Source organism: Oculina patagonica, chromosome 8, assembly GCF_052425735.1.
Source record: "Oculina patagonica isolate OP01 chromosome 8, crgOcupat, whole genome shotgun sequence".
Classification (NCBI taxonomy): domain Eukaryota; kingdom Metazoa; phylum Cnidaria; class Anthozoa; order Scleractinia; family Oculinidae; genus Oculina; species Oculina patagonica.
The window spans coordinates 15376841-15402277 of NC_135765.1; the positions used below are offsets into that span (position 1 = coordinate 15376841).

Genomic DNA, 25437 nt, shown 5'->3' on the forward strand with positions numbered 1-25437 from the left:
ATCCATGTGCTTTTGTATCGGCCATGTTGTGTTGTGTTGTTTTAGTTTCTCCTCAACGAATTCAACCGCTAAACTAACTGACACAATTTATGATCTTCCATGGGTGGGTATGGGCATCAAACCAAAACCTGCGTGCAACTTTGACAACTTCAGGACCGTTTTAGGTAGAAAATAATGTTGAAGTAGCATTTTGGTGAGGAAAAACATAACATAACAATGAGGGGGAGGGGGCCTATATAGCTAAAAATTGAGAATGTTTGTTACCTGGGGGGAGGGGGTTATTCCCTGAATGGGTCCCTCTCTGATATGATATATGATATGACAACACTAAGGACATGTGGGCATCCACATTCATAGCCAGCAAAGAAACAGCCTTGAAACATGGTCTCTTGAAATCAGCCAATTTTTTTCTGAATCCTAATGCGTGAAATGTTTTATCCTGGGATTGTCAGAAGGCGCACAACGATTTCCGATGACTTCCAAAGGCTCCCAACGAAACCTCGAAGATTTCCGATGCGTTCCGAAGATTTGTAATTGAGCCCAAGATTTTATTAGAGCGTAGGTTTTATTTCTGCTGCCGTGATATATGAAACTTCCCAATATTAGAGTGTGAGTAAGGGATGAAAGAATCCTTTCTGTTTGTAGTCTTGATACTGTCTTGAGGCCCCAGGGGGGGGTACTCCGAGATCAAAGTGACGGGGATGATCGAATGGAGGCAAAACTCAGGACCCAAAAAAATCCTTAAGTCTACCGACATTACCCAAAAAAATCCCTGGACCAAAAAAAACGCCCAAAAAAAATCCCTAGTCAAATTACCCCTCAATTGCCAAGGCCGCGCCAAGGCACTTTAGTTTGATTTTAATACCCAAAAAAATCCCCTATTTAAATCAAGTCACCCAAAAAAATACCTGCCAAATTCTCCTACCCAAAAAAAAATCTCGGAATCAAAAAATTCCAACCCCAAAAAAAATCCTTCGCACATCCCCGTCACTTGGATCCCGGAGTACCCCCCCTGGGCTTGAGGCCAGGTCAATTTTTACAATTTGCTTATAAATTGATATATTTTAAACTATACTTATAAATTATACTTCTTGGTTTAGAGATTTTTAAAATAAATACAGTTTCCAGCAGTTTAAAAAGAAACAAAAAGAAAAAAGGAACAGAAGAAAAAAAAATTTGTCGCCCAACGTGGGGCTCGAACCCACGACCCTGAGATTAAGAGTCTCATGCTCTACCGACTGAGCTAGCCGGGCTGACTTGAAGGGGATGAAAAATTTTTAGTATTTATAGAATTCAGTTGTGACAATTGACACAGGCATGCGTAGTGATGTATCAGAACAATGCATCCCGGGAAGCACGCTCATCTTTCCAACATGTAATGGCGGCGAAGAAAATAGATTCTGACAAAAATCTTCCTTGGGGTCTAACCCCAGAGGGGTTAGCTCCTGGATCGATGAAGGTAGGCAAGCTTCTGCTATCTGTGCTTTTATTTTTCCCTAAAGAATATTCATTTTGCTTGTAAGTTTGGATGTTTCACGTGCGGAAACATATAGCTTATTGCTTCACTTCGATTTTCCATGCAGACGATATCGCAGAGCAAGTTGAAGTCGTTTTCTATCGGCATGATGAACGCTGGACTGAAGAAGCCCGCTAAATCAAAGCAGGATGCTGAAGAGAAGAAAAAGGTCTTAGTGAAATTTTTATTGCATTGTTGTAATTTCTACAAACACGGGAAGTGTTCAAGCTTACTCACTCTTGATCATGAGTAAGCTTGCATACACTGTATTACAGTGTATTAATAGAAAATAGGATCATCTGGGTAAATTTTTATTGTGCTAGTTATTCTAACATTGAACTCGAAACTATAAGCCACAAGGGTTTGTTGAGAGGCTGCTCCTGCTCCATAAGGAATAGAGTATTATGGAAACATCTTTGTAAACATGCAATATCTTTATGGGCAAAATGGATTGATTGAAAGTTTGATAAGCCAACGTTTTCGGTTGGAGGTTGTGCTGTTTCCTACAGCTTATTTTAAAAATAGATCATGCATTTCTAAGTTTTATGGCTCAGTAAGGCAAACAAGTTGTCGGAAGGAGATAGGAAGAGTTTACTTATCATGTGTCGAAGACAAAAGATTAAACAGCTTATTGAGTTCTTAGCAAACACCACCTTTGATCATGCATGCCTAGCGCCTGGTTGTTGAAAGGATGGATAACGTTATTCACTAGATAAATCACTATCCAGTGGATGGTATTGTTTGTTTTGTCAACACTTATCCCCTGATAGAGATATACCCGGTGGATCGCATTGTGGAGCGTATTTTAACAGCACTCTACAAATTATTCAAAATCATATTGTATGGGAGAGTCCATTACGATGCACCCATTGGCTGGGCTTCACAGTGGAAAACAGAATCTGAGGGCCTCTTCATTTGAGCTTGGTTGACCGGGCTGGCCCGGTTACCAAGATCTCGCCTCACTCCTATTTCCTTTGTAAAAATTTCGATGTGTTCATATGGGGTGGGCCAGCCCAGTTTCCGAGATCTCGGAAACCAGGACGAAATTTTTCCCACATGAAAACTCTAGCCTGGTTTTGATAAAATAACTTCACTTTTGTAACTTGGCAGTCAAAAGGCATAATTTTGCCTTGTATGTATTTCCACTTTTGAAGTATGTGAATTTGCTTTATTAGTAAAGTTGCAAGTGTTGATAATGCTATGATAGTCATGAACAAGTCATCTTTATGTGTCGCTATTTGGGTTTTGTCTCAATCGGGCTAAAATGTCCCATTAAAAAAAGACGACAAAATTTGTCCTGGTAATATTGTGGCTCTGTTTAACATGACTTCTTCGAACATGTTATCTTCCCTGTCTGTTTATTTAGAAAGCAGAATCAGAGTGCGCAGAAGTGTTTGCAGATTTTGTGGCTTCATTTGAAGATTCCCGTGTGGCTGGTAAAACATTTGTACGTGGTAACACAATCAACCCAGAAACAAAAGGTATAATAATACAATGATAGTAAACATTTTTAATGTAAAATAAACCTTGATGAGTCATGTATTCTCCCCCATTATTCGGTAATGGGTTCCTATTTTAACTCAGTCAAACATTTCACTCCCAAATAATCTCTACAGCAGAGTACATGTTGTCTTTAGCACAACTGAGATTTCAGGGCTTTAGTACAATAATATGGGGACAGTATTGTTACAAAACAACTTTTTGCTCAGCCAAAGTTAAGTTATCTTAGAGTTTGTTGATTCATCTTTGCTTAGATTGTTTCCCAGAGATGCTTTTTTTTTTGTATACATGTATGTAAATTTAAATTTTTTTGTTAGAGGAAATACAAGTAGTTTCTCTAATTCAAGACCAAAGTGATTCGAAAATACAGGTCACCCTTTGGATACCTCAATTACTTCAATTTTGTGACTTTTAACAAATTGTCAAAAAATCATTTGAAGAGCGGCGGGAATAAACGGCCCCTGGACTTTCTGACTAAATCGAACATTATCGAAACAGCTCCAAATTGCGCATGCAGGTTTGTTTACGTGTGCTAAACACTGTCCTGTGTTGCATTCGGCTGGTCTTTTCTTCGTTTTTCAGAAATTATGTATGCAAAAAAAAAAGGCATTTTGCAAGCTTACGTGCTCCCAGTCAGCTAGCAGTCTGAGTTTTCCAACGCATCGCGTGTACATCTTTCCCTGTAGGGTTTTCTAAGCGTCTACGGAAGACGAGAAACCATTTAACAAGCATTTCTTCGACTCGCTGCGCATGTCTTTTGTTGATTTGAGTAGCGTAGGACTGGATACTGCATTGTGACGTAAGGTCACATGTTAGAGGCGGAAGAGTTTGAATTAAGCGAAATGGCGTGTCTGTGAAAGTAAAACGGAAAAGTTTATAGTTTAAGCTCGATTGCGGCTGCCAGGTGGTTGAAGGACATCATTAAGTCTGAATACCCGTAAGTTTACAGCATCGCTCGAAGAACTGAGTGATGTTTCTGCCTTTGTTTTGTACAACAGCGCTGTTTAGCGCTTCGGAAAAAACGTTGCAAACAAGGTAGTTTGAGCCTGGCCGCATAGAAGGCCTAAAACAAGAGGTTTCTTGCCGGGAACTTTCATCAACGCGAGTTTTACAGGGTCCGCTTGGGTTCTGCCGCGACAAAGTTGCCGAGAAGTGACCTGGTTTTAGACTTTAAAAAATTCTTTATAGGTTTGGGGGGGACCTCCCCTTGCAAAATTATTTTCTGTGCCTCATTAAATATTCATCAATCAATAAATCAATCAATCAATCGATTCGTGCCTTAGTTTATCTTGTTTTCGCGGGATTTTGTAGATGTGTGATGATGTAAGGAGTGGAGATAGAAGTGAGAGCAAGCCGGCGGCACTTAACTGAAAGCAAAACTAGTATAATGTGACAACACGAGCAAACGTATTCAATCAACAATCAGTCTTTATTTCACTTTCACCTCAAAATTACAGCTAACGGTAACAGATTACAATAGTCTTGCCCGAAACAACAAAAAGAAGCTAACCGCAAGCAGACTGCAGTGAAAGCTAGCCGCTTGAAACGCTAACGCTAACCCTAACCCTTAAACTTGGATTTAGCTTTTTAACCCTAAATTTGAAATGAAACCCTAGCGTCAGACCCTAACCCTAACCCTTGGGGTTTAGGGTTAAGCTTTTTTCGCTAGGGTTAGGCTGAGGGGTTGGGGCTAGGCCTGTAATCCCAAAACTTTAGCTGACTTCATCGTTTTGAGAAACAAAAGGTTTCCTTTGTTTATCGTTTGTAAAAGAAAAGACAAAAGAAGCCGCGCGAGCAAAAACCTTGTCTTTTTGCATGTGTAATTTTTCAAAAACGAAACAAAGACCAGTGAAATGAAAGACAGGACATTGTTAAGCACACGTAAACAAACCTGCATGCGCAATTTGGAGCTGTTTCGATAATGTTCGATTTAGTCAGAAAGTCCAGGGGCCGTTTATTCCCGCCGCTCTTCATTTATTTCTAATGGTGGCGTTGCCTGCTTCCCTGGGTCTTCCTGGATGCCTCATTATTAAACTTGGAAGGAAAATATGAGAATATTTTGATTTTTGGCCATGTGTACAGAAAAAAACGTGATACAGTAGTCAAATGGTCACTTTGTCACCTTCTTTCAATTATTAGTCTCTGTGATGCTTTATCAAAACATCTTGATCATGCTAACAAGCATTTATTTTGTTATACAATGTTTTTGCAGAGGAAACTGCTTCATTGCAAGCTGGCGCATTGTACAAGCCAATGGCAAAGCTATCTGCAACTGTTATGGAACAGAAAATTAAGACTGAATTGGCTCCACCCCCCAAGCTGGTGTGTACTTGGTTTTATAAAATTGTGATCATATAACATGCATTATTCATAAGTATATTTGTACTGCGGATATACATTTTAAGCAACTGAAAGACACATCGCAGTAAGTACTCAACTTAAGCAGTTGAGAAAAGCCTGAAAAAAAAAAATTCTGGCATTGAACAGGAATCGAACAATGACATCTCTGTGATACTAGTGCAGTGCTCTAACCAAATACTGAGCTATCAAGCCAAGCATGGGAAGAAACATGCTTGTATAAGTGAGTTCTTAATATACACGTGGATGGGACAAGAAGATTTCACTTTGCTTGAAATGTATATCCGCAGTACAAATATATGAATTTCATATATTCATTTCATATCTTCTCCAAAAATCCACGGGTATATTACAAACTCAAAAGTGACCAGCTCCCAGTTAGAAGGCTGGTAGATAGCTCAGTTGGTTAGAGCGCTGCACTAGTGTCGCAGAGGTCAAGGGTTCGATTCCGACATTCGAGCGCTGAAAAATTTTGTTCAAAGGCGCTTGATTTTCCCAACTGCTGTAAGTTGAGTACTTTACTGCAATGGTCTTTCACTTTGCTTAAAACAAAAAAGGAAAAAAGGGAAAAAGCCCCCCAAAAAAGCCCCGGGGTTTATTGTAAGTCAAGAAAAAATCCAGAAATGTTTGCAAAAATATAAAACAAAAATTTGAATTGTAGCACTTGATATTGTTTACTAGTGCTGTTACAAATGTCGTATACACAACAAAGTTAAAGAGGTTTTCTAATTTCTTTCAGGAATTAAAGAAAAAGGGCAAGGAGAAAGAAAAGAAAAAGAGCAATTTAGAACTTTTTAAAGAAGAATTAAAAAGGTAAATTGGCCATTTGATTTGTAAGAGGGAGGAACTTTATCAACTTGCTGAAATTGCCATGAGGTGCAAACCTCCCAACCTGTTACTGTTCTTGCCATGGGTATTTTGGCCCTACTGCATCTCACCAAATTACGAACCATGGCCAAATGAACCAGACAAACCTGATATTCTGCCTTCAGGAGCATACTGAAAAGGAACAATAAGATCAAGAATGTATCCAAGAGCCAGCCGTGTAATTTCATATACTGTTGTGGACATTTAATAAGTGACTGGCAAGACTGCTTTTCCAAAGGTTTTACTTATGCTGCACTGTGCATTTCACGTAAACACCAGGTTTCCTCAGCAATCAAGCTACCAGGCTGAGTTCTAAGCTTTGTGAGCTTCTTGTTTCTTAGATACATCCCTGCTAGGTATAAGAAAATACTTCATGTACCTGGTCCTATAATGGAATCCAAAGTGAAATGTCACCAGCAAATCCCATTTGTAGTTGTCGCACTTTTTTACAGCCTTCTGTTGCGTCTGCACACGTAACAAATGCAGCAGACACAATTGAGTAGTTCATACTGTTGGCATTTTTTTGTCACAGAATGGTAATTATTTCTATAACCTTTACCTTGATTTTTCTCCATTTCAACAGGCAACAGAAGGAACGAGAGATCAGGCACAAAATCAAGAAGGGAGATTTAGCAGATATTCCTAAAGAAGTTCTTGAAACTATGGCACCCTCTCTTCTTGCGCCCTCAAAGGGTATGGACCGGCGCTTTTGTGCTATCAAGCTGTTCTCTGTTTTATTGCTTTGTTCAAGTCAGAATCGCTGTCTCAAAAACAGAACAAAATTAAAAAAGACATTCGTCTGGGCAGTCGCCGACTTACTAGTCAAAAGTTTTGGTAGGGTACAGTAAAGAATTATGAAAACTTTAGCACAGATTTGTTTCTAAATCAGCTATGTTCCAAATGCACCTGGACTTTCAAAGAATTTTTTCTATAAAGTAGTTAATAGTAATAAATGTTGAAAAACTGTGCTATAAATTTCTAGTACGCAGATCTGTACTTCATTTCAGAATGGGAACTTAGAAATCCTTGGTGAAAGTTTGGGTTGTGCCTTTGATTATTGCAATGTAGGAAATAATGTTATATCTGAGAATCCCTTTCTAATGTGTTTTAGAGCAAACTGTGATCAGGTTTTAAAGCCAGTTTAGGTGTACAAGTAAGTAATAATTGAAGTTTAATATGTGGACACATTTGTTTTATTTTACAGAGGATAGCTATTCTTATGGTTCACATGATACTGGGGATCCAAGCACAACAAACTTGTATATAGGGAATATCAATCCAACAGTAAGTTGAAATTGTTAAAAATAATTTTATTATTATTGAGTGTTTTTGAAATATACTCTATGAGGCTTCTGCTCATTAGTTCAATATTATACATGCAGTGCATTGCATAGAGTGATGTATAAATTTATTAGAAAGTGTTTCAATAGTAGATATCTGAATAAGTATTTTTAGCAATTTATGAAAAGATGTAGGAAGACATGACAGATGTATATATTAAGCAATTTTGTGAACTTTCATGGCAGTATTAAAAAAATGGAAAAATGAAAATAAACAAATCAAGCTACTTGATTTGTCTGCTTGACTGTAAAGTTTTATCCTTCGTCAAGCTTCTTGTTATCCATTAATTTAACTATACTTTAAGTTTTAGGTCATTGCCCTTTTTTGGCCTTCTCTTATTTTAAATATTTTTTTTTGCGTTTAAGGAACTGAAATAGAACTGAACATAGATTTTCAACCAAACTTTGCCACTTGTTGATTAAAAAAGTTGGGGGTCCCTTTGTTTAGGAACAGGAAGACCTTGTATACACCAGGCATAATTCCCTTATTATTCCCTTAGCGCCCGCCCCCCCCCCCCCGTGAGTACTGGCAAAGTACACATTTCCAGTGATAATTTATTTTTCAAACATAGGAATTAATCTGTTTTCATTTTACAGAAAGAACTTGATCGCTACATCCAAAATGTGAGAAAAAATTTTCTTATGGACTAAGAGGCATAGAAAAAAGCCACCATTTTGTTTAAGTGCGGGCGCTATTTACGTGTAAGATTCTGTGCAGTAAGGATGCACAATGCAATAAAGGGCAATGACCTTAAAAGGTTCTACAGCAATGTAAACTGGGCTGTTAATTTCATTAGATGACTGAAGAGATGTTAATGCGGCTCTTTGGCAAGTATGGACCTCTGGCCAGTGTAAAAATAATGTGGCCAAGAACTGAGGAGGAGAAGGCAAGGAACAGAAACTGTGGTTTTGTTGCCTACATGAGAAGAAAAGATGGTGAAAAAGCTCTGACTGCATTAAAAGGTTGGAAAGAGTTGAATTAAATTTATGTACAGCCTTAGGGTATTTGGTATACAGTCAACTCTCTCTAAAACGGACACTGTCGGGACTGGCTCCAACTTTCTGTTTTAGAGAAGTGTCTGTCTTATAGGGAGTTTAGTTACAGTAAAATGACTGAAAAACAGTCAGGGACAGGACCAACACCAGGTGTCCGTCTTAAAGAGGCGTCCGTCTTATAGAGGTGTCCGTTTAGAGAGAGTTGAATGTAGACAGAACATTTTAAAGTTGTTATGTGGGCCATAGTGCAATTATTATTCTTCGCCAAGTTTGTAACTCACTGTTAACCTAGGGTAAATGAACAATTTCTTTAAGCCAAAAGAGGTGGCTTAAAGAGGTGTCAGACAAGGCACATCGCCCTCTTTCACCTTACCTCTTTAAACTATCTGCCAAAGTCTTAGTCATGTTTCTGGCATGTACTAAACCCTGAAACGAATAAAACACCAAAAAGAAACAAAACAAAATGAAACCTAACCAACAAATAGGAAAGCTAACTGCAAGCAAACCAGAGTGGAAGCTAACCAAGCAAAATAGAGTGAAACCTAACCATTTCCTTACATTTAGTTTTGGTGTTTTTGTTTCACTTTGGGTTTTAGTATTTTTTCATAAGAGATTCAATTAAATGGTATGATTTATTTCCACTGAAAAATTAAAACAACCCTGCAAAAAGTTACTTGTGTAGTACCGGTATTTCCTTTACTATCACAGTCCAGCATGTTCTACTGTCTTACTCTCAGAAATAAAGCTTTGCTTAGTTGAGTGTTTGTTTTACTTATTATTATTATGTTTTGTTTGTAACAGGGAAAGAAGTCATGTCATATGAGATGAAGTTAGGATGGGGCAAAAGTGTCCCCATACCACCCCACCCTATCTATATCCCCCCTGAGATGCAAGAAGACACCACTCCCCCTCCCCCATCAGGCTTGCCATTCAATGCCCAGCCAGATAAAAAGAAAGATGACTATTCCAATGCCCCTCCCCTACAGGGAGGGGGTGAGGAAGCAACACGTGATCATGATGCCAATGGTTTTGATAAGGAGGTGAGTTTTGGAAAAATAACTGCCACAGTCTTCTGTACTTATATATTAGTTTCTTTGGTTTAGCCCAAGAGATTTTATACATAAGTAGACTTGTGATTTGGGCTTAGAGAAAATGAGCTGGGGAAAATGTTGTGTTCTCAGACTCGATCCCAGACTTCTATTCTCTTGGTATTTTCTGAAACTTGTAGACTTAGGGTACATGTACAGGAAGAGTTATTAAGGCAGGGCATAGTTGTCATTAGCTAACTAATATGAAACCATCTCACAATATAATTAGATTACTAACTTAATTTTTTAATTTTTTTTCCTGGTAAGTTTTAGAAAAATTGTTTGAAACTTTCTTGCAAAAGCCCTCATCATACCTTTCTTTTTGACAAATTATTAAATTGGCATTTATCAGTAATTTTTGTATATTTCTTAATGTCAAAGACAAAGTCTTTTCTGGTTGTTATTTAATAATCTAATACTTGCTTTTTGTGGGGGGAGGGGGACATAATTATTTCTGACAATGTAATCTTGTTATTGGTGTTTGTATGTTAATGAGCATGCAAAGCTCTGTATGAGAAACTCTTTATTGAAAAAGAAAACTTTCAGCAGGATTGTTTTCTCTCTCCTTTGAAATAATATGGATTCTTTATTTTCCTAAGGCAAATATTATTAATTTTCATAAATCAAGAATTCCTGTGGTAGAATTGTATCATAGCCTTGAATGCATGCATTTGTAAACAAGTTTCCATCCAGTTCATTCAGCACAACTTGTATTATGTTAATTTAGATATACATCTTGTTGGCTTTTTTCTCAATACTCACAAAGTCTTTGGCAATTGTCTCTTAGACCTTAGCCAATGCGGTCGTGAAAGTTGTAATCCCGACGGAAAGGTACCTTTTTAATGAAAATTCACTGTTGTTTTGTTATTCCCTTGTGGAATACCCTGGCTGATGTGTTTTCCAAGGCGACCTTGTGGCGGACTTGATACATATTTCAACTTGCTATAATGTCTGTACATTTTTATACTATTATATGGTAATTATTACTTTGTCTTTAGATTTAGGGTAGTGTTCATCTGTTAGTTATTGTTACTTTTTGTTTGGAAATCTCCATTAATTTTGTCTTTTTGGCATTTGACCAACTGAACATTGCCTCTCTGAAAAAGCGGCACTGTTCTTGATCAGACTTTAATTAGCATTGTGCAAGCAAATAATGCTACTAGCAGCTTTATTTTGTTAAAAACTGTTGATTGTTGACACCTTATCCAAAACATGGTTTTAAAACTCAAAACTGTGTTCACTTTCTTAAGATTACCTTGTGTTTGCTGATTTTACGAAAGAAATTTACAGTCTCTTTTGCTGGGATTTTCAGCTTATTACCTTAAGATTGTGAATAAACTTAGAATCTTCCTTCTTCATGAAAGAGGGCTAGCCCATGCTATTTATGGCAATTTTTTATTTTAACCTTGCTCAAAAGTGTGAATGAAACAAACATATTGGCCATGGATAACTTCCTCAGACAAACACTCTTCCATGATAAGTTATAAGTGGAACATGTGTAACAGTAGTGCTAAATTAGAAATTTAGAAGGATCACAAGTCAGATTTTACTTATCTGTCATGAGGTCACATTTTACAATACATTAAAATCATGTTCGACCATGATTATCTGCCCCTCTTAAAACTTGCAAATATCTGTGGGGGTTTTTTGTAATCATTTTTTTTTTCTTTTTTTATTATTTTGCTTTAAAGTCCAGTTATGTCTGTATAGAATTGCCTACGATAGCATGGCCTAGCCCCTGTTAGAATCATTCATTTTGTTTTGGAGACTATGTGTAATGTTTAATGAAGCAATTCCTTGAAAAAAGATAAAGACAAATATATGGATCTTCCTTAAAAAGCTGTAGACAATTTACTATCTGGCCCAGCGAGATACATTACACATAATCTTTTTTAGATTTCATGACTATTGTTTCTCATCTGGGGGGGGGGGAAAAGTGTTAAGAATTTGCATCTTGGCAACTGTAGGCATCTTCTCTAGCATTGTACTGAACCCTAACCATGTTTGATTTCATGGTGATTTTCACTAACTTTCACATGTTGTTTGTTGTTGTGGTAACCATGGTAATTCCAACAGGAATCTGCTGTGCCTCGTTCACCGTATGGTTGAGTTTGTGGTGCGTGAGGGACCCATGTTTGAGGCCATGATTATGAACAAGGAGTTGAATAATCCTATGTACAGGTGAGGTGCTTTAGTTCGGCACACATAAAGTTGAAACATGATTAATAATATAATAGTTTTCATGTAAGGTTTAGACAGGGTTTAGATCTGGTATTTGTTTTTAGTTTTAACGAGTTAAACTTCAAAATGATCTTGTAAATAAAAAAAGTCAATTGGATTTTTTTATTTTATTTTTTAATTAGGTGTAAATTTTTTTATTTTTCATCATCATCAGGTTCTTGTTTGACAACCAGAGTCCAGAACACATTTATTACCGATGGAAGCTGTTTTCCATTCTTCAGGTTTGTTTTATTTTGCTTGACTATACTGTGTTTGTTTCCTGGGTGCACACATGTATGAAAATTACATACAAACTCAGTTCTTTTTGCAATTAAGTTAAAGTGAAACCAGAAAGAAGATTAGTAATTTGTTAAGCTTCAAAAGCCCGGCGAAAGGGTTGGGTCTAACAGTTTAGAAAGGACTCTAGCTAAAACAAGACTAAACGCAATATTGCTGAATAAGATAGTTAATTCCACTACATTACTAATCTTGTTCATTCCCTCACTAAACTTCTAGACTAAAGCCTTTCTATTTGAAATAATAAAATAATTCTTATATAGCTGGTCTTGGTTCTTCAAAGGATGAAGAACGTTATCCATGGAAAATCCCCATCTAACAGTATTACCATTACTGAGAGAAAATTATACAGAACAACTTTGAGCAAAACTCAAACCTTCAACACCTACTCCCCAAAAGTCCACTTCAGCCTCACCTTTGTGTGGTTCTGCAAGACATTTATTTTCTAGATAATCTAATCCCTTTTTTTTAAAAAAAAAAAACAATAGTTATATATTGTTTCAAATCCAGGGTGATTCCCCAACAAAGTGGAAGACAGAAAAATTCAAAATGTTTGAAAATGGTTCAGTGTGGAAACCTCCTCAGTGTCATCAATACACCATGAGTGCTGCAGCTTTTAACGCCAATAAACAACCCGTACCTCAAGTGGAGACACCATTAGTACCACCGCCACAGGAGACAGCAACAACAACGGCACCTTCTTCACAAAGTTCAAGTAGCAGCAGTAGTAGCAGTGCTGCTCCGTCATCCACAGCAGCAAGTAGCAGGAAGGCTTCTCTATCTAATAGGTAAGGGTTGGCCTCTTCAGCCCCTTGCCAACTGTTAGTCATTAGCATTAGCATTAGTCATTTGGGCCGGGTTGTTCAAAAGCTGATTAACACTAACCCAGGATTAAAAGTTGATTGAGGGTTCAGTTTCTCTTGTTTAATAGTGTTTTTATTGCTTATGTTTTGTGGAGTTCGAGTTAAGTCAATGTCAAAAATGGAGGACAGAAGATATAAATAGAAAACCTCACTGAAAAGTTAAAAAGCTGAAATCAAAATTCACGCTAACCCTGGATTAGCTTTTAAAATCATGCTTTGAACAACCCAGTTCAGCAGTAGTTGACTATTGCCAAACTAGAGCTGTCACTAACAATAAGAGAAATCGATCCATTAAGGTCATAGGGCATGATATGCATTTGTAATCATAATATGTATGAAGTTTGTTGATGTATACAAAATGCCTTGAATTAAAACAAAACCTCAAACTGTTACCAATATTGTTTTTACATGTTCCTTGTTGCAGACAACGTGATAAACTGGAGGACATGTTGAGGGATTTAACACCAGAAAGGGCAAAAATTGCTAAGTGCATGGTGTTCTGTGTTAATCATGCAGACTGCGCTGAGGAGGTAATTTAAAAAGAACTTTTGAGTTATTTTTTTCTTAACTGATCCTTCAATAGCCAGGAGATGTAAGAGGAAACTACTGGTAACCAGTGTGAGATAAGACATGTACAAAATGTGCAAACTTTGTTGGGCTGACATGTCCTAATACAGTCAACTCTACTCTATAGCAGACACTTTAGGGACCACAATTTGGTGTCTGTTATAGAGGACGTCCATATAGTAGAAGCAAAAGTTATGTTCAGTAATTTTTGTTTGTCAAGACTTTAACGCCTGTCTGTAATAATGGGGTGTCCATACTAGAAAGGTGTCTGCAAGGCGGGAGTTGACTTTAAACATTTTGTTGAAACACTTTTTTGCTGTTAGAAGCTTACTATGTAGTGATGTATGTATTGTTGAAAAGGTACTTGGGTGTCATATTACTGCCTTAAGCTGAAGGTGCAGTCATCATCCTCTATTATAATCATTTCATCGGGCATTGTGGCGTATTTTGCGGGCTAAAATGGAGAATTCAGCGGGCTAAAATATATTTTAGCCCGCTGCGGTGGATTAATCTAAAAAAAAAAAAAATAAAGCCAGCCAATAGAAAAAAACTTTCGCTTTTTTGCCAGATTTTTTTTTTTGGAAAATTTTTTTTTATATAAAAAAAAAATTTTTGAGAAAGAGAGAAAAAAAAATTCAAAAAAAAGAAAAAAAAAAAAAAAAAAAAAAAAAAAAGGGAGGAAAAAAAATAATATTTTCAAAGGAAGCTTTGCTCTTTATTATCATTTATGATCAAAGAGTGTTAATTGTAATGTTTTTTTTTTTGCTGTATGTTTCACAGGTTGTGGAATGCATTGCTGAGTCATTGTCAATTTTGGAAACACCATTACAGGTCAAGGTGAGTAAGAATTTACCAAGTCATGTTAAAGGTTACAGAAACTGGGATAAGATTCAGTGGTGTGGACCAGTTGGTCTGAGTGCAAACAATGTGTGAAGAAACATTGTTTGCAAAGTTGACAGGAATAGTGTAGGAAAAGTGTCAACAACAGGGATTTCTCATGTGAGACGTGGTGACCTTCTGGGCAGGTGTAAGCGCTGGTCTGACAGAAGATTAGCGGTATTAAAACCTACAGTGGACTAGCATCCCAACTAGGGGAAGGGGTTGAAGTACTTCAATTGCTTTGCTTTGGAAATCAGCATCAGCATGACAAGCCAACTAGACTTGAAGTCAGACTTTAACCTTAAACCATGGCTATTTTTCCTTTTAGGTTGCGCGGTTGTACCTGGTGTCAGATATTCTGCACAACTGCTCTGTTAAAGTACCAAATGTGTCATACTACAGAAAAGGGTAAGCTGCTTTGTCCTCTTTCTCCACTATTGTAACTTTACTGTAAAGTGACCAGTTAAAGAAGTTTGCAAGTTAAATAACCAAAATCTTTTGAGATAAATTGAGCTTACAGACTGAAATTGTCTACACAAACACTCTTTGTTGATGCCCTGCGATAAACAACTACAACTAGTTTATAATATATGCTACTGAATACCGGTAGTTAAGATTAGAACACAGTGTGAGAACTTTTTTTTTGTTCCAGGTTTCAGACCCTGCTCCCTGATATATTTGGTAACCTTAGTGCTTCTTTCAAAGCTATCATTGCTCGCATGAAAGCTGAAAATTTTAGGGTAAGTTTGTCAAAACTCTGATATATATATATTTTTTGATATATTATTTATGGTCCTGCCCTTTGTGAGCACTGAAACATGTTCCAGTCATCAGAGAAAAAATTGTCAGCTTGTGATTTGCAGAAACTACAACGTAGCTCGACCTAGTCTTTTTGATGAGGCACGCAAACATTGGGCATTCCAGGAAGGTTATCCCAGGGGTACTTACTACTACAAAATTGGGGGACAACATAGGGCATCCATAAAGGATTTTTCCGGTGGTACCAAAATTTAGTGTAATGAAATGTTTCCCAGTGATTTTTGGAGTAATATAGCAATTTCCAGGGAGTGACATTGGAAATCCTAGGGTTTTGATGCAGTAGTAACACAGGAAAGATTTCTTAGAATAAATCAGCAGATTATGACAGGCTTGAAAACTATTTTTTACAGTCACTAGTTAGGGAAGGGATTAGCAATGTAGAAACTAAAAATTCTACAATTTCTTGTCCCCCAAAAAATTAAAACCTCTTGGGTAAGGAGTGAGTGCTAATTTTCATTGCTACAAGATGACTGTAATTTGTTAATTTATTTTTTCAGAAACAAGTTTTGCGCTGTATTGCAGCATGGATGGACTGGGCTGTTTACACTCCAGATTTCTTGTATGATCTCCAGAATATATTTTTGGGTCTTAGTGAAAAACCCAGTCAACCAGAGGTAAGCTAGATAAGCTATAAATTCTTCTTACTCGAGATGTTTCCCTAAGATGATCAGGGGCTCCTTTTTGTGACCTTCCTATGTCGTATTTGTTTTTGTTTTTAGGTAAATTGGCAGAATTCTCATGATCATTTTGAACATTTTCAGCAAAATTTCCGATGAACTTGCATCTTCAAGCTGAAAACAGTGATCTTTCATGCTGTCACATGTACACGCAATTTCACACTGATTTTCCCTCTAATTCCCTCTTATTTGATCACAGCTCCACTTGAATCTTGAACATTTTATAACGCAATTATTATGATGTACACTTGAGAGCATACATTGTGCATTGTTGAAAATTCATTGTAATCGAAATAAAGCCCTGGACTAAAATGGTAGGAGGGGTGAGCGTAAAGGGTTGTAATTAAGATCCCATTCGGGGGAGTAGCAAAACTTCTAGTCCCAAATGCTGCAGAAGACGGAATTTAGCACCATTAGTTAGTTGCCAGGCTTGCAACAGACTTAAAGAACTTGATAAATTAAAGTACAGTCTTGCCTGTACTGTGTCGAAGGAGTGTTCACTGATTTCCTGTTTTTGATTATCCTGCTTTAGGTGGTGGACCAACCCCTCAAGTCTCTATATCCACTAGATGGAAGCTTTAGTAAAAACAACGATGATTTGGACGGAGCACCTTTAGACGTTGATGGTGTACCAATAAAGTCAAAAGACATCGATGGCGTCCCCTTGAAACCAGTTGATATTGATGGGGTGCCATTGTCTGGTGATGATATCGATGGAACGCCAAGTAAGGTTTTGCCTGTGTGCGTGCGTGAGCGCGTGCAAGCATGCGTGAAGGCGTGCGTGAGCGCGGGGACATGCATGCATGTCAGTTGAATGCGTGTTAGATTTGTTATCATTTTGTTCATTGTTACTTTCCTTTTGTTTGGTTTGAATGACGATGTCCCTGGCCAACAAATGATGCTCTGTGCATGCTCATAGCCGTCGTTCCACCTCGTGACAAATTAACATCATTCAAGAATTTGCTTGTTGTACGTTGCAAAACAGACGTCCTTTAGTTCTTTTTTTTCAAATAGAATTACAAAATAAGGATGTGTGAAGGAAGATAAATTATTGTAGAGGTTATGAGCGTGAATCCCAGCGAGATAGAACATTTTTCTTTGCTTTGTGAGGTTTCACTCCCCTTTCTAAGCTAAATTTCCTGTTGGGATTTCCATTGACAACCCTCATTCACTAGCACTTCAATTTACCCACACATCACTTTTTTATTAAGTTTTTTATGTATTTTTTTTTTTCACTTTTTCTCACCTCAGTGGACAGTAAGAAAACTCCAGACAAGTCACGCGACAAAGGTAAGAAAGCACGATGAGAGTATTTCTCTTTAATAACTCGAGTGCAAATTGGTAAATCAGCTTGTCACAAAACAAAATAGCCAACAAAAGAAAGCTGGGAGCAAAGTTTACCTTTGATCGTAAGCACTGAGACCACTGTGATTCATGCTTGTACTATTTGTCTTAGACTGAGATCTAGATTGGACGGGAGACTCCCCCCCCCCCCCCCCCCCCATTTACCCTCTACCTATACCTAAAACGAAACGAAGATGTGACTGGATCCATTTTAACTAAGTTTCTATTTGTTTGCTCTTTCTTTGATCAGACGTTCCTCACGTTGCGTCAAAATGGGATCGGCCCGACTGGGAGAGAATTGAAGAACGCGAGCCTCCATCAAAGTAAGTACTTCATTGTGATCCTGAAAAAATAAAATCTCGTCCGAGCCCGCGATCTTTTCTTATCGTCAGAGGTTGCTAAGTAACTAGACTTAATGACGTCAAACTGACGTAGCTACCTCATTGTGCTCGTTAGTGCCCGTTCCATGATTAGCGTCGGAAACTCTTCGGTATTGCACGAAGAATGAGAAACAGACGTCACTTTCTCCGGCCTGGCCTGCCGAATGAAGAAAACAAGTGTTCGAGCTATCTAATAACTTGTTTCACACTTATGGTTACTAATCGTTATTATTTGTAATACTGAAAGTAACAAATTCTTTTATTCCATGCGTTCGTTAGACCTCCTGTCAAAGAAGATTCTCCGAGCAGACCCGAAGAACAGGCGACGCCTTCCGTAGAAACTCCGCGAGCCACGGAAATCGACGAAAGCAGACGAAGAAAGCTTCGGGAGATCGAACTAAAAGTTGCAGAGCACGCCCAGAAACTGGAAGCAAAAGGAGCAAGCAACATAGCTCAGCAGTGTGACGTGTACAGGGCCAAGTTACTTGAGGTGAGAAACATTTGGCAGCTACTTTTTTTCGAAATGCGAATTTACTTTTAAAATGGACCTGACCAGGTGGTGATTCATAAGAAATAAAAACGTTACTCTGTTAAAAATTTTTGTAGAATGTTCGTAAAATATCCGCAATGTCCCCGTTTCGGCAAATTGCCTTCATCAGGGGAAGTGATAAGTGAAAAAAAAGCACGCTATAATATCAAATCGAGAGCTATGTTTGTCCCAAAGGCAAGAAATCGTGGGTGCATGCCGTCATCGCGGTAGCGGATCGCGTGTTTCCGCCCTGCGGGGTAATGCGAGGGCTCGTTTATCACTGTTGATGCTTTCCGTCGGTGCGCCGTCTTTGGATGGATTTTGTTTGGGAATGCAGGATTCTTGCGTGCTTGTGTGTGAGGGAGATTCCGCGCGGCCGAGTGCTGCCGCTAGGATAATATAAGTTATGTCTGGTGTGATTCGGGATGGGGTATTTATATGAGTTGTAACAAAGAAAAATCAACAGTCCCAATTCATTTTGATGGTCTGTTCTCCCCCTCCGATCTTCTCTTCTTCCTCCGAGGACGGCGCTCCCTCCGCCTCCCCGCATCTCGCGCCTTGCCCCCGCGATCGTGCCTCCTGCTGCCGCGTGCCTTTCCTTTCCCCTTGAGTTGCTCCTTCCTTTCTTTTTTTGCGAATTTAACTTGTTTGTCATATTTTTCTTTCAATGTTAGTCAGCACTTCCAAACGTTTTTCTTTAAAGGGAACCTCCACCCTTATGTCAAGTTGACGTTGAATTATTTGAAATAATGCCTAAATTTCAAGTTTTACAAGACAAGGGAGAAATAGCATTCAATAGCAATAGCAAGTGGGATAGATTATCGCTTTAAAATTTCCCGCGAGCCGCCATTTTGGATTTTATGACGTGCAATGGTTGCCGCTATTGTTAGGAAGCAGAGCATCTTTTGTGTGAAACAATTCGACAACCATTACACGCCATAAAATCTAAAATGGCGGCGCGGGGAAAATTTAAAAGCCACTATCTTATACTTTCTCCCTTGTTCTGTAAAATTTGCACTTTAGGCATTGTTTCAAACAATTCGTCGTCAACTTGTCGTAAGACAGGAGGTTCCCTTTGAGTTAGGGTTGTCAAATCCATATTTTGATTACCTATTTCTATTCACTAGGCTATTGAACCAAAAGAAACAAAAGAGAAAAAGAAAAAGGGGAGCAGCCATACCAACTCTCCAGCGGACTCCCGCCGAAAGAAGTCTCGCAGTCGTTCCAAGTCCCCATCGTCCAAGAAAAAAGGTCGTCGGTCCCAGTCTTCTGAAAGTCGCTCGACCTCGAGATCTCCCGCACGGAGCAGGTCACGATCGCCATTGACATTGTCGCTTCAGGTATTTTAGCTGTTTTAAATTTTAAAAATCTTATTCGTGCATTGACTCATCCAAGCTTTCGCTCTCTCGTTGGTTCAAAACAGTGCTGTAAACGTCTGATTTTTCTCTTTTTGTCCTCAGTCATTAAAGCATTACGAGTCGCGCACACCTTCACCGTCAAATTCAAGACGATCACGATCCCGCAGTCGAAGTTCATCCCGCGGGCGCGGGAGGTCACGATCCCGAAGCCGTTCTCCGGGTGGCAAGCAGAGGCGTAAACGCTCGAGATCACGGAGTGGAACACCCGTCAAGAAAAGCTCGTCCCGAAAGAAGCGATCGAGATCCCGATCAAGATCGCCGTCCAGAAAAAAGAGTAAAAAGAAGAAGAAGTGAAAGAAATGAGGGCAATAATATAAAACTCGCGACACAAAACTGGACGCTGTATTATTAGTTACAAGTCGGTTTTGATTCCTTATTGTAAAATATTGAAAGTGAAATTGTAACACTGTGTTAGTGGGTTGCATAAAGCCAGATCGTGACACCCGGCGTAATCTCCCTGGCCGTTTTGTAGGGTTGTCACGCATGAAAGTGTTGCGTAACTTCCCAGACATAACTCGACTTCGAAAGAGACTGCTGACTGCAGTGACCAAGTCTTCCCTTGTTTGTATCCAAGAGTTTTACAACTGCAGACCATCAGCTTGATATATTGAACCGTTTCTAGTTCTTTGCCGGAGTTCTACTGAATAAAAACGTCACTACGAAAGAAGTTGCTTTGTGTATGTCCTCTGTATTAAACTATAGTGGGGAGGGAGGTTGAGGGCCCCAAGTTTCCGTTCAAGAGAGGTAAATTGCATGCTACCGTCGCTAAATCTAGTCAAAAGGGTCACCGCCATTTTTTTTTTTACATAAAAGCCTGCTATGGACAATCAAGTTGTAGAAGTTACTCGTGCAATGGCCCCAAAAATAACGGAATTTTGTTTTAAAACCCCTCAAGATCACAAGGGGAAACAATTTGCTCATTCTCGTGTAGCTGGTTAGTAGAAATGCTTTGTTATACCCCACAATTGAACCAAAAAAATCTGCTTTTCGAATATTCTGGAGCCTGAAAGCCCCAAACAAATTCCCCACTGCACTTACACACGATCGGATCACATGTCATTCCAACGTTCAAGCTGTTGTAACGTGTAGTTTTGATATCTGATAGTGTGGAGTCGTTTTACACGAGGCCGTGGTTCTGACGGATTATTTCTTTTTGTTAGCTGCTTCCTATTAAAACACTGCCTGATGCAAGACTTTCTAGAGAGTTGGAAGAATTTGAAAATACTTACATGAGTAAAACCTCTCCCAAACTTTCTAGTGTTTTGATCAAGTTCGTGTAACGTAAAAAAATGTTCATAGGCGTGGCCCGGAGGCGGGGTAGGTTCGAGCCATTTATATGAAAATTTAATTTAAGTTATCTAATTACGACTGAGCGCTGATACATGTTGATATGTAAGACTCAGTACAAAACATAAGATAATACTCGTTGATCTCAGCTGGACTATTAAAATATGAAACTTAAAAATTGTGCCACGCCATTTGCGAAAAACCACCAAAAAACACGAGCTGTGTCCATAGATTGTATGGAAACGCATTCCCTATCCATTGGTCTTGGTGTTGGTCCTCGGGCCGAGAAAGAAATAAAAGAAAACTAAAGCCACAGAAGACCTGCCAAGTAGAACGATAAACAGTACTGAGAGCTCGTTCGTATGGTCTTGGGTACGTACCCAAGACAACTACCCACCCTCTCCCCGGGCCCGCCCCCACCCCCCTTAATCGAGCGTTTAGATGAGAAAAGTTGATAATCAAATCCCAATGATCCTTCTTAGTTTGAGTTTCTTTTGCTCATACAGTAACTGTAGGCTTAGCTGAGCTAAATTTTGTTAGAAACAATCGAAACATTGTCAGGAGCCCGGCTCCTGATATTATTTGTTAAGTAATGTCACCATTGGTTTGTTCTGACAGATGGGCAGCACCCATTTAAAAGAAAAAATTAAAAATCGAAAACGGACAGTAGAAAAAATACAAAAGAAAATAAATCGTTCAATATTCAACTTATTCCTGATGTTTGTCTAATATTTGGCAATGCCCATGACCTTTGAATTGTCAAACAAGACGTTGAAAAGCTGTGACGTTGACTTAATTAATGCCTGAATTAATGTCCCAGGCGTGAGAAAATTGATGCACTACGGTGGTCTGCCTACGTCACCGGCCGACATGTTCTCGCTTGCGTGGTGATCATCTGATCAAATACGCAGAGTTTTATGAGCTAAAGGTTCAGTGAATTGAACACTGTTCAAACCTGTATAGAACGCAAAATTACTTTTTAAAAGGTCTTATTTGCGTCTAGTGTTTTTCGTTTCCTTTGGAAAAAGCCAAGGCCACTAAAGCATGTTGTCGTGGGACTTCAAAGGGCTTCACTTTTACCTTATAAGGAGTTGCTTACAGATGTTTGGTCGTTTTCAGGATGGGACTTTCCCACGCTCACTGATTTAAAAATTTAACTCAATAAAGTTCAGGGGTACTGTGTTTGCAATGTATGTCATTTATCAAAACGGAAAGTGTAAAATTTTAACGCAGACATTCCTCGTGAAAGGCATACGTCGCAGTTTTAGAGTGTTTTTCGGAAATCTTGCAGTGTGAGCAGCCGTTGTAAGCTGTCAATCAAATTTTAAGTATGCTATTTGAAAGCCCTGCCCTATCAAGGCTTCTTCATTTCGGTCAGTTTCAACCCGGCGACTTGTTTAGCTGTAACTTTTTTATTCAAAGATCTGTTTGGAACCTTATTTGCAATAACTGTAAGTACAGAACGATTATGCTTTCGACGTCGAATTCGAACATCGCAGTGGATTCCAGACAGAAGCCCAAATGCACACGCTGCCGAAATCATGGCATCTATCCTGTTCCGTTGAAAGGTCACAGAAATCTTTGCCCGTACAAACAATGCAACTGTAAGCACTGTGCCTTGATCTTGGAAAGAAGACGACTAGCGATAAAACCAGGACGTCAAGCAGAGGTTATCCGTGGAAAAACCACAAGGAGAAAACGCCCTTCAAACAAGGTGAAGAAGGTCGAAGATGTGGAGAAGAAAAACACAGACGAAGCTTTGATCGCCCCCACAATGGCAGATGCTTTGCCGACTTCGACTTTAGCTGGGAAAGGTAAGCTCAAGCCTTGAGTCGGACTGTAGATGTTTTCTTCATTAGTAATGAAGCTTGGAAAAATAAGACTTTACGTTTTTTGGGCAGAAACAAGAAGGGTTGATTGCGCTAAAAAAGTTTCAAAATAGGGCGGCGACCGATCATTACCACTGCAAATAGTTTTTGAAAATGCACAAACCGTAAGTTAAATGATTTTTAAAAATCTCTCCACAAGACGATTACTACCGGCCAAAAAAACTCGCTTTCTGAAAAAAGTTTTTAAAGCTTTATTTCGATTGTCATAGGGTATGCTTAACTTAAGCTTACATTTTAAACTTGACGTTGTCTTATTTGTCTGTTTTGATTTTGGTAATATTTGTCGCCAAATAACCGTTTCACCCAAAATCAACAACAATGCCAGGATCAATTCTTTACACTTAGCGTTATCTCACTTCAGTAGAAATAAACTAAAAAAGAAAAAAAATTAAACTGTCAAAATGCACAGGTTGTCTTAAACATGTTTAGTAAAGATGTAAATGATCATTTTCAGTGAAAATGTTCTCTTAGCCGGTTTCATGTACATTTCAGCATGTTTAATTAAGCTTAACTGGGTTTACAACAACGCACTGAAACGCATGATCCAGTTATTTCGCCTTTTTTTAAACAAAAGCTTAACTCTCGCAATTTAACTTTAAATTTCACTTTGCGAACTACCACTTTTTTTCGTTTCGGTCAGATCTAGCTGTTCAACTCGGATCTTCAAACAATGTCTTCTAACGTCTCCACGGTATAAAAAAATAGGCAATGAATAAGTTTCAAGTGGGTTAATCAAAGTAGCCTTGCAAATGTTTTTTTTCAAGCGGCTAATAAGCCTCCTTATAAAATAAACTGCCCCAAACGAAATCTAATAACGCTGTGTTAATAGTATCTTAAAGTTTAAACATTTATGTTTCTCCTCTAACACGCCGAATTCGTTTTAAAACTTACAGGACATCCTACGGAACCAGCCAATACAATAAGTGAAATTTCGAATGCGAAACAAAGCTCTTCGAATCTTCTCAAAGAACAGCCAAGAGCTTTTCCAGTGTGTGCAAACCTGCCCGGCCCACCCCACCCTTATTATGGTTACCTTCACTATTCTCCTCGGATGCGGCACATCCCCGCCCGTGCCCCACCCAACATCGCAGTTACACCCCAGGGATTTTGCAGAATGATGGCACCAGATCAGACGAACTGGTTTCTGAGTTACTCCCCCCTGGATTCTCCAAGATTCTCTTCACCTTACGTCCAGGTAACAAGCTTTGTGTATGTGATTTGTTTTTCATACATTTTCACGTCCCGGGGGGGGGGGGGGTGGTATACCAAAATGCTTCTTAACAGTTACCTAATATGCCCTAGAGATTCCCAAACAACCAAAATCTTTTATTCTTTGGATTCTACCTTAACACATTGTTACATGGGTGTCTCAAAATCTTAAAGATAATGCCACCAAATTTCCATTTCAGTCTCGCGATTTTCTAAATTTTCAAGTTCACTCGTGTGGTTTATTTCCAACGAAATTTTTTTCCAAACTTGTAAAATTTTAGAAAACGTATTAATAGGAATGTTGTCTTTCTTGCAAACTTCGGGGATGGTAAATGGAGTTAATGAACCTCTACCAGTAAATTTGGGTGTGGTCTCCAGAGGAAGAAAACATTCAATTATGTAATGTGTCAAAGATTGCGAAAGAAAATAAATAATGCAATTTTCTTGTTTCTTTCCTTAGCAGAGTTTTGCTGTCCGTTCCGCGCCGCTGAATTTGAACCATCAACGCTCTCCGGAACCTTTTTAGAGAAACAACCGTTGATATTAAACTCTGGCGAACGTGCATATGCATTCGCAAAGAATCGTTTCCTTCAGTACTTCATTTATGGATTGAACATCAGGGTCGTAATTTGGATTTTCTACATGACATTTACCCTGTGTAGTTTACTTTTCGCATCCTTCAATTGGTACAGGTGTCTCGAGTAGTTTGTGCAGTTTAGTGCTAATTCAAGAACTACCAAGCATTTTATCAACCTTGTTTGTCGTATATACTTATTAGCACGTATCTTTTCTTGACTTTAATTACTTTTGATGTTCTTCAGTGTCTTGTCACTGTATTGTGCAATGTAACTATACATTGCAAGAATGTTTAGAGATCAGACAAGCACTTGGCAACTAACAAACATTTATAAACACTAACAAGTCTCTTAGCTTCTTAATTTGCTGTTTCTTGTAATCGAACATATTTTGATAGGGAGTTTCCCTTGGCGTAGAATAAAAGAAACGATAAACTTCAGTAAATTGTTGCCCAGAAGAAATAGATTATAGAACGCATGGCTTGTGAATGTAAGTAGTAACAAAAGCCAAATGCTATGTTGCTATCACGATTTGTCATATATTCAGTCTTCTTGGTTGGTTATTGGCCAAAATACTTTAAATATTAAAATAAAAAGTTAATCACCAGTTGGTAACCTCTGTTTTTTTCCTTTGGGCGGGTGGGGGGGGGGGGGGGGGGGGACGATCTTTGTAGACGTTCTCAAAGTCGTTTACATCTCGGATAAAGAAATTCACCCCATAGAAGGCAAAAAAGACAAAAAAGTATCGTGCCAAGTTAATCTCCCTTTGTTTGCCTCTGTTTATTTTTTTGACGGGGGGGGGGGGGGAGGGAGGGAGGG

At 38.6% G+C, this 25437-nt stretch overlaps 2 protein-coding genes and 1 non-coding gene across 4 annotated transcripts; 2 read left to right on the forward strand and 1 right to left on the reverse strand.

Annotated features, from left to right (window-relative positions):
* Positions 1-1180: 1180 nt before the first annotated feature.
* Positions 1181-1253, reverse strand: Trnak-cuu (transfer RNA lysine (anticodon CUU)). The gene has a single exon. It is a non-coding gene; the product is annotated as a tRNA-Lys (tRNA).
* A 100-nt stretch (positions 1254-1353) lies between these two features.
* On the forward strand, positions 1354-20325 carry LOC144664514 (U2 snRNP-associated SURP motif-containing protein-like). The gene is made up of 24 exons (XM_078525681.1): positions 1354-1459; positions 1584-1685; positions 2883-2997; positions 5229-5338; positions 6114-6187; positions 6825-6934; positions 7446-7525; positions 8379-8544; positions 9379-9617; positions 10453-10496; positions 11742-11846; positions 12061-12127; positions 12693-12970; positions 13470-13575; positions 14393-14449; positions 14820-14899; positions 15144-15231; positions 15808-15924; positions 16520-16712; positions 17239-17277; positions 17582-17654; positions 17991-18201; positions 19368-19580; positions 19701-20325. The coding sequence occupies exons 1-24, from the start codon at positions 1379-1381 to the stop codon at positions 19950-19952; spliced, it is 3000 nt and encodes a 999-aa protein (XP_078381807.1). The 5' UTR covers positions 1354-1378; the 3' UTR covers positions 19953-20325.
* A 1813-nt stretch (positions 20326-22138) lies between these two features.
* On the forward strand, positions 22139-25222 carry LOC144662474 (uncharacterized). 2 transcript variants are annotated; one of them, XM_078523284.1, is made up of 3 exons: positions 22139-22759; positions 23728-24029; positions 24504-25222. In XM_078523284.1, exons 1-3 carry the CDS (start codon positions 22276-22278, stop codon positions 24567-24569), a joined length of 852 nt encoding a protein of 283 aa, XP_078379410.1. In that variant the 5' UTR covers positions 22139-22275; the 3' UTR covers positions 24570-25222. The 2 variants fall into 2 exon arrangements, with proteins under 2 accessions (XP_078379410.1, XP_078379411.1); XM_078523285.1 differs by having other exon boundaries at positions 24507-25222.
* Positions 25223-25437: the final 215 nt, after the last annotated feature.